A 9579-nucleotide genomic window follows, 5' to 3' on the forward strand; every position below is an offset into this window, starting at 1 on the left:
TTGAGGTACGTACTATTTAACATCTGCACAAATTCAGCGATCACAAATTCAAATTCAGTGATATGAAATGGTCTTGAACTGTATCATGGAAATAATCTAATATAAAGCCTTGCTTTTAGATTACAGTTTAGTAAAAATTGCAATGCATAGTCATACAAGAATAAAGTAGATACTTTGCAGACTAACAGCAGATCCAGCAGGGTTTAAGATATTTAGACAGATTTAGACTTCAAAATGAATGCAAATTACAACATTTGACTGCTGTCCCAGGCATTTTCTAGTCACAGACGGAGATTGTTCTCATACAGGAAAGGCTGGCGTGCAGACATGCTGATGCAGAAGTTAAAGGCAAAGATATCTGCTAGTCACAGGACCTGCCCGCCAGTTGCCCTCAACATGGAAGTGGAAAAGACAAAGTCGAACTGCTGCAGAATTTTCTTCATTACTCACTAGCAAAACAACAGAAATTTTCACTAAGAGGAAAAACTCTTTCCCCCGACCAAAAGCCCAAATATCCACTCAAGCCTTTTACTTATTTGTCAGGAAAATTTCTTGTATAAACATATATTATGGAGGTTTTCTCTCATACCATTTATCACTGCTTGCCACTTTGCATATAAATTACATAGCACAGTTAGTCCTCCGTCAGAACATGGGACCAAAGTATGGACTTGTGGGACAGTCAGGCTTGACAAATGCCAAGAACACACCCTGTTTCTTGAGACTGCTACCACCCAAAAAAAGGCTCGATCCCAAAGCACGTTCTACAATACACAGATGTTTCAAACCATTAGGTTTGAATTTTTCAAACATTTTACAACAGACCTCACCATCATCTAGTTCATTCACTCTCTATGGCACACACCAGCCTATGCCATGTTGCTAGCTGAAGAAATTACTGGATTCCTTCTCCCCTAGGGACATGGTAAAGCTTCGAGTCTGGAATACATCTTTGCATTATTTTGTGTATGGAGATGCCTAAGGCTTCTTCTCGTTAATAATGATAGAAAAGACACGGAAATTCAGGACAGAGTTAAGTTTTCTTTGTAGTTTTACGGGCCAACTTCTAATATATCTCTGGAACAGAAATGTCGCTCTTTATTGTGCTTTACACATTATTTCATTACTTGCAGTAAAAACAGCAACCTCTACTAAATTCTGTAGTTTTTAAACTAAATTTCCATATAAACTTTAAAAAATATCTAATCATACCCATTTTCTCCTTGTTGAGTTCTTCAGAACTTAAAAACACACAAGATAAAATCCCAGACCCTGAACACCTATGCCTGCACATAAAACATATTCCACATGTTTACACAAAATGAGAAAATTCTCTTTTCCTGCGTACCATCACTCCCAGCTCACCACTACGTTTTACTCACAATGTATAGCAGGAACTGACACCACCCAGCACCCAGATATCCCTAAAGAAGCCCCATGTTGCAGCACCGAGCTGACATTGTCCAGCTGGGCATGGCAAGAGGGTACAACAAACTTGTCTGGAGGATGGTACTTCTGGGAACAAGCAGGACTGGGTAGTTTCTGTTGTTTTACAACAGGGAAAGATGGATTTTATAGATAAAACCACACACTCCCTTATAAAGCCTTCAGTTTATTCATATCAGCTCTTGAAGAGAACCAATTATTGCTTTCTGCCAGTCATGCATAGGTCCAAATTTGGGCCTGCAGGAAAGAGGCGTGACACTCTTTAATTACACCTGGAGTTTATACGAGCTCATTTATTTATGTTTCATAAGATATCTAGCATTTAGCTGATTACTGTCATTACTTATCATCTGAAAGCACGTTAGCAGTTAATAAATATCTCCCCTTCTTGCCTGCACACTGCTACACAATGCCTAATAATGTCACGGCAATCTCAGAAAAAGGGTTTCTTCATTGGAAACATCACAATTTTGTCTTCTGCCCTCTCGATGGTTTGCACTTCCAGTATCTCTGAACTCCCTGTGCTCGGCTAGAAGGGAGCTCTAGGCTCTCCTGCATCCCATGGTAAAAGCAGCTCTGCTGAAATACTGGTACTGGCAGTACATTTCAAAGTAGTGAGAGAAATTTTTACAGCTAAAGGGTGGCTGCTCCCTTCATAGTCTTCCAAAGCCATGCTGTGGCCACCCTGTCACCGTGCATGCACCCGCTGAGGGCACCTGCATCCCAAACTGTTTGCCTGGAAGGCACCTCCCTGTATGCGAATGGTAGCTGTGCTGCGAGGACCTTGAATAGATGTATTGCTTGCTTCTTTACACATCCTCAGTCAGGAAGCTATTTTCAAGGGAGATTCAGGAGTCCACTCATTCTTTTCTGTTTCCTGAGACTTTGTTCTCCAGGAAGCGAAACCCTGTACGAGCTGATGGCAAAACACACACACACGCGCGCGCACGCGTGCGCACACTCTGTCCTGAGTGCAGAACTAACTGCTGCTTCTTTGAGTCTTTCTTAATGACAAATAGGTTTACAGAATCATTGCAGAACTAGGACTGTAAGTCTTGTTAAGTGAACAAAAGGAAACTGACTAGCAAATATTTAGATTTAAAGTATTTCTACTTGAGTAACTGGTAAATAAACATAAGGAGGTTTTTTGTTCTGATTTGTCTTACTTTAGAAAGTACCAGCTACCTGTGAGGACAGAAATGCAAAAAACACACACAGAAGAACTCCTCTCCTGAGACTAGCAGAAAAATGGATTAATTGAATGCAGCAGGTAATAAAAATAGGTGCAGGAGAGCACACAGCCTGCTCAGAACGGACTTCTTGTGCCACAGGGTCAAAGAGGCCATAACATTATGAGCTAAAACTTAGAATAAAAATACACCTTTTCCACCTGCATAAAACCAAGTTACTCTAAATTACTGCTAGGCAGGGGCTCAGCTGCTCACAGGTTCCAACCAGTCCTCCAGGTTCAACCCTCCCACACACAGATATTCCAGGCTCAGGGAACCAGGCCATTCCTTGTTGCCCACAGACACCTCTCCATTTCATTCATTTCATCATTTGTTTGTGATCATGACCAAACACGTGTTCACCATACTGCCGTGTCACCACCGGTCACATAAGGTATGCGTGTGCACCTCCTATCAGCTGATCGGACAGGACCCATCCCACAACCAAATGAAGACCTCTTCTGTTATATGAGGGTATCAGGCCCCTGCTCTAAGCCCAGACATGCATTTACCCCCACTATGTGACCAGAGTCTGTGTTTAATCGTGTGATGTGTGTCAGAATTGATCTGACATCAGAGCTGATGGATAGGGCCCGTCAGCTCTGGACTGGACACCAAATACCATCAGATCCAGGCATCATGTAGGCATTTAGCTGGTGGAAATGGAGCATAAAATGACAATTTGGACTGGTCTTTGACAGGGTAGCATCCTTTCAAATAAAAGTGATTTTAGCGTCCAAAACAAAGGAAGACCTTCTCCCTCACAATGTTGCTGTGACAGGCCCGGGGGTCATGCTCCTGAGTCCCTAACTTTCAGGAAGGAGGAAAATAATTTTTCCTACCCTACAGCAAACACTGAGAAAGAGGACCTGAAAATCTTTCAAATGCATAAAGATCGCACTGCAAAGAAAAGGAAACAATCTATTTTTCACAGTTAAAATGAGTAAGACAAGAAGCCACAGGCTTAAATTGCCATAAGAAAAAGCTTGTGTTAGACATTAGAAAAGCTCTCAGACACTAAGAATAATGTTGTAAAATATACCTCCTAGGGAGGTTACGGGCATTTTCCATTGGAAGTCATTAAGAAGAGATTAGAAAAATATCTATCTTTGGTGCAATAGTTTAGGTATAGCTGATGCTGCCTCAGGAGAAGGAGAATGGAGCCCAGATCAGGGTTTTTTAGACCTCTCCCAGCCCTATTTTTCTGTGGACAAGTTATCCCTACATCCACCTGTTTCATTTTCCCTTTCTGTAGCTCAGCAGTTAATTTGAGGCTTGTGGGAAAGAGGGTATAGCAGGCCTGAGATGCAAGAGATTGTTTATTTGGGATAACGTCAAAAGTATTTGGGGAGCTGGGGAGCAACTTCTTTATTATGAATGTGTTTCCATGTGAGTAAGCTCTCTTACCACCAAAACCAATGTAAATAGGTAGAATTGTATCAAAGGACTTGACAAATCATCATCATTTTAGTTTTACAAATGGGGAATGGAGGGCACAGAGGTCTGAACCATCTGTAATGACACAGCAAGTTATAAAAAAGAGCCTGAAAATTGGTTTTCCTTGCTCCCCAAGTGACTTATCTGATGGACTACATGCTCCTCCTGCTCTCCCTCCCCTGCCCTGCCTCCCTTCCCCCCAACAAGCCATACAAGACTACAAGAATTGCAGCATTTCCTCATAAAAGCCTTGCCTGCAGCTGGTGGAAGTCAGACTACAATAGTGTTGGTAACTTCTGTTGTAACAAGAACACACACCACAAAGGTGTTCATTACCAAGGAAAAAAACCCTAAAACTGCCTCAGGACCTGCACCTTGCAGAGCTGATCTTGGGCTGCTAATCACCACCGCCATTCTTTCTGTCTAACCTTTGACAGAAAGAATACATTCTCCTACAAAATTATTACCTATAAAATATAAAAAAGAGAAGACAGAATAAAGGGCACACTATTGATAAAGAACAGAATTGTTCTTTATACAAGCGCAGAAGAGTTCACAAGCGTTTGCAAGTGAAGCATTGCCCCAGTCCACTGTGCAAAAGGAGCAGTCTAGCTCAGCATTTGCTGGCCACTTTCCTAAGGCTGCTGTAACTTAAGCCTGTAGGAAATCAGAATCAGAGCTGAAGATTAGAATAGAAAATCTCTCGTAATAAAGTATTACAAAGCCAGTGCCAGTGCTTCTGCACTATTCTTTACCAGACTGCATAGGCCTGCTTCCATTTCCTATGTGCCAGTGCTGGATCCCAAGAAGGACTCACCCTTGAATCACCCACAGGGGGTCCTGCCTCTCACAACTGACTATGCTGAGACACACCAGGCTCCAAATTAATTTTGAATTAATTTGCAAGAACTGTGGTAGGCTCTAAGCCCCATACATAGACCAGAGAGAATTTGGATTTACCACTACCAATAAGACAAAAAAAACAAGAATTAAGACAATTAAAGAATAACAAATTAAAAATATATCAGGAATTCAAAAGTCGGAAACATCTCCCAAAAGAATCAATAGCAATGTTTTAATTGGTCATTTTCCCAGAAACAAACCAAGAAAGGCTCTGCGTCACTGGAATAAATATAAACGAATTATTTGCATGCTTAGGTCTTTCCTAGCTTATTCAAATGGCATATTTAACTTCTGATTTATAATCAAGGGATATTGCTCACTGCCATAAGATGCATTCCACTGGGGCTCAAAGTCTTTAGCAGATCCACACTGTGCATACTTTCTCCTGATGGTTTCACATTCATGTTCATCAACACTCAGCAAGAACCATAAACAAAGTCCTTCTCTCAGATGCACACATGCAGTTCCCATTGACTTCGCTGCATTTTCAGCTGACTTCAATAAGAACTCAGTGTGCATGCAGAAGGGCAAAGCTGGGCTCTGCACATTTAATAAAATTACATCACTAGATACCTTATAAATGAAGGGCAATGCAGGCCATACTGAAAAATAATATAAACTGAAAAGCCAAAAGTGTAGCCAAGTAAGTTCCAATTTCAGCCAGGTTTTCCCAGGATAATAAAAAGGGCACACATTCTAGGCAAGATGAAACAAAACCCCTGTAATATCTCATTTATAAAGTGTGCTCTGTCTCCTTTAGCAGGACAAAGCGTGAAACCCAGCCATCTACATAAGGCAATGATCTTGTTGTCCCAGATATAGCAAGGATATTGGCACATCAAATGATTAAGTAAAGGTCAGGTTACAAGCTGTGATTTGCTAAGTCATTTTCTGCATCTATATCCCTGCTCTGTAAGTTATGAAGCTCATTGCAAGTGAATTTAAAGCGCAGCAGAATACCACAGTAGAAGTAGTAACTAATCATATGATATTAATAACAAATATTATGTTATTTTGAAACTATTCTAATGGTGGTAATTATAAAGACATCAAAGGCTTGAATCCAGGAGTATCTATCTAAAACCCTTCAACCCTCTTTCCCGTCTGGCCAAAAGAACACCACAACAAAAATCCCACACAGCCTAGGAACAACAATACCCTTTCAAATTTCAGACAAAATCTAGAAACACATAACTTCTGCCAGGTACATTATCTAGCGCACACTAAGCAAAGCAATGCCACATGTGTTTTCCTCAAATTTCTTCCCATTATTTTACTTTTACTCATTCCATGATGCAATAACCTGTGCTTTGTTACTGCCTCTTTAAAAATATCTACCATTAGTTTGAAGAACATTCTGACTTCTAAAAATCCAACTACCAACAGGCTTCCTTGCACTTTCTGTTTGGCTGACAAGCGCTCATTAGCCCACAATTACAAATTTATACACAGAAGTACTCAGGGATGGAAATCACAGAGGGGGCCTGATGTTCATATGTTTGTTTTTCCCCCTCTAAGCAGGAACATCTCTGATGATTTTCACACTTAAATAGCAGAACAGATTTTATGAATCATTTTTTCTTCCTGGTTGGAACAAGCCCTATTCCCTGTTGCATTATAATACCGAGTCACTCTACATAAAGTTGGTCGTTACTGCCAAGTCAAAGGAAAGGAGAGGGAAGTGGACGAAATGCTCTGAAGGGACATATGAGATAAGGATACATATCAGGCTGCTTCTTGAAGCAAATTACTTAAAATCAGAATAAAAAAATAATTACAAGAAAACTCACTTAAGGGAAAACTATTTCACAGATACTGAAGAAGTCCAGTAAATCTAATGTAATACTGATTATCAAAGGGATTGTAAATTTTTTTTTTTTAAAATGAAGCGAGGGTCTGGCCTGTTACAAATGCTGAGTCTTACTTGTCATTCATGCTAGATTACCCAGAAAGTAAAATAATCAGTGTGGTGGAATCTGTTTCTCCCAAACTCTGGCACTGTCAAATGAAGAGTTACGAGGTCTGGTGGAGCCCTGCTGTCTCAACATCATTGCCCCCCCCTAACATTGTGCCCTGACACTGGCAGCCTGCAAAGACACTCATCTGTCTCAGAACTCCTTCCTGTAACTCAGTGACTCTGGGTCTACTTTCTGCTGGCTCTGGTGGAGCGTGAGCTTAGTGAATTTACAGTGTGTTACAAGGAACATCTATTTCAGATTAGCCTTTGCAATTGTGGGTTCACAATGGGTGAAGGAAGGGTTCCCTCCTCTCCCCTCAGTCCTGGAGTGACAGGGCTGGTGCAAGGAGGGAGCGTTAAAAACTTTTATTTATTAGGTTTTTTTAAATGCATGGCATGACTATTTGGTGAGTGAAATAAAATTAGGTACCTTACCTGAACATTTTTTAAGAAAGCTAATTTTAAAGAGTTAAGAAAGTACAAAAAAAAAAAAAAACCCAACAAAAAACACCAGCCAAAAACTCTGCTTTTCTACATGTCCTGTTTAAGCAATGACACATGAAGAACTTTATGTTCAAACAATTACCTGGTACTTTAAATAGGACACTAAGGGAATAACACATTAAAATGTATTCACACAGCATGAGGCTAATCCTCCTCTTGGGAATACTGGTGCAAATCAGAGTAACTCCTCGGAGGTCAGTTGAAGTACACCAGCATAAACCAAATGTGAGGCAGAGGGGAATCAGGCCCCATCTACCTCTATTTTAATGCAGAGGTTGCAGATCATCTGCAATGATAAAGTGAACAACATAAATATAACTGACATCTATTCAATTGATCTCACATCCTGCTGACTATTCACAGCTCCAAATATAGGATTGAAGAACAATGGTTCGAGGAAGGGAGGCAGAAATCATGATTATACCCCATTCACACATTTCTATCTGTTAATATCTCCAACCTGAACTGCCTTCATCTCCCCACACTGCTAAATCATTGTAGTTTTAATTTGACATTGTCCCCCCTCCTGAAGAACAACTTCTCCTTACAACAAAATTAAAAAAAAAAAACCCACAACACAAAAAAAAACAGGATGCACGGGAGGGAAGATAAATGCAAAAATCTGTGCAAGCATGAGAACCAACAAAGCAGCAGGAAAATCCCTATCTAACATACCATAAAAAAGGCACTAGCAAATTGATTAATTATTTGGAAATCCGGCACTGAGAAAGAACGGTATGTACACCGTGGAGAAAGACTAAAATTTGGGGCTATTGCAAAGTGTTGTGCCATTTGTGCTAATTCAAGTGGATCCGTAATTATTTCCTACAACTTCATGATGTCCTGAACCAGCTTCCTCCTCTCCTGCTGGGCTGATAAAAGGAACCTTAGCAACACACTAAATATATTATGCAATGTATTGACTGCTACTAAGAAAAAGCACTGAATTACAGTGAAACAAAGAACATCAGGTGCAAACATGACCACCTCCAGGGAAAGATCACCTTTTACTATTTATCACATCAGTAAGTGCAGGCATTCTCTTACATCTCTGTTACCAGCACCTAATGGTGTTTTCTACATTTAACAAAGCTAAGGCAAGTTTTACCTCAAATCTACTTAGGCTTGAGCTCTTTGAACGAGATTTCTTGCGAAGGTAGACCGAGAAGAACCGACGCACTGTGAACTTCTTCATGTTCATGTCCATTGCCCCGTCCCAGCTGCAGCGCAGAGCACGAAGGAGCTGTGGCGCCGCTGGAGAAAGCTAGCGCATCCCGATTGCCCCCTATTTATATCCACAGGCAGGAGATCCTCCGAAGTGTCTGCTTCTGTTCATCAAGCCGGGCACAGCTAGACCTGCAAGAGGTATGCTGCCGGAGCCATAGGAGCCTGCTGCTTGCGGTTCGGAGCATAAAGGCATTATACTCCCTCCCGCTTTCCAGTGTTTACATTTCAGTGCAGCGAGCTGAACTCTCTCTCCGCTCCCTCTCCCCCTCGCCTTAGGTCCTACTACATCCAATCAGGCTCTGCTTTGGCTGCATGCATAATCAGCTCCGGCAGATGACAGCTCCTGCGTCCCAGGCGTAGCAGGTTTGAGATAAATATTAGATGTGTCTATTGCTTTGCACTCCCTCTCCTCTCAGTGAGGCTCTTTCAATTTCCTGGTTTCCGAATCACATGGGGAATAGGCACATGCTGCACTTCTGTTTTTAGCTCGGAATTTCAACGCTGCTGTAATTACTGAGGGCTACGGTGGTCAGATCCGAGAAGAAATCAGCTCCTGCATGAGAGTCTCTCATGGGAGAAGGCTGAAAGACGCCATGACCCCGCTGCCAGAGCAGAAGGGTCTGAACCTCCTTTTACTCTGGGGAGTATGCAAAATAACATTATTTCCCCCCTCCCCCCAAATCAAAAAGCTTAAAATCCTGTTCACAGATTACCCACCCGCTTTACGTTACAATACCTAATGCTGGCACAGCTCTGAAAATAGAAAGCACAATATAAATGGTAAGTATTACTAGTCTTACTGTACTACAGCAGGGAGCTACAGCCCTTCTAAGAGGTTAAATATGTACATCTATTTACAGGCTGTAATTTTGAGCT

At 41.3% G+C, this 9579-nt stretch overlaps 1 protein-coding gene across 1 annotated transcript in view; it reads right to left on the reverse strand.

The window, feature by feature from the left end:
* The window catches only part of RPS6KA2 (ribosomal protein S6 kinase A2), a 177513-nt gene extending 168520 nt beyond the window's left edge, over nucleotides 1-8993 (reverse strand). Inside the window, exon 1 of the mRNA XM_075088078.1 lies at nucleotides 8585-8993. Coding sequence (XP_074944179.1) covers nucleotides 8585-8683 — 99 coding nt within the window. The 5' untranslated portion in view covers nucleotides 8684-8993. The remainder of the gene's footprint in view (nucleotides 1-8584) is intronic.
* Between the last annotated feature and the right edge of the window lie 586 nt (nucleotides 8994-9579).

The sequence above is a fragment of the Phalacrocorax aristotelis genome, chromosome 3, assembly GCF_949628215.1.
Source record: "Phalacrocorax aristotelis chromosome 3, bGulAri2.1, whole genome shotgun sequence".
Classification (NCBI taxonomy): domain Eukaryota; kingdom Metazoa; phylum Chordata; class Aves; order Suliformes; family Phalacrocoracidae; genus Phalacrocorax; species Phalacrocorax aristotelis.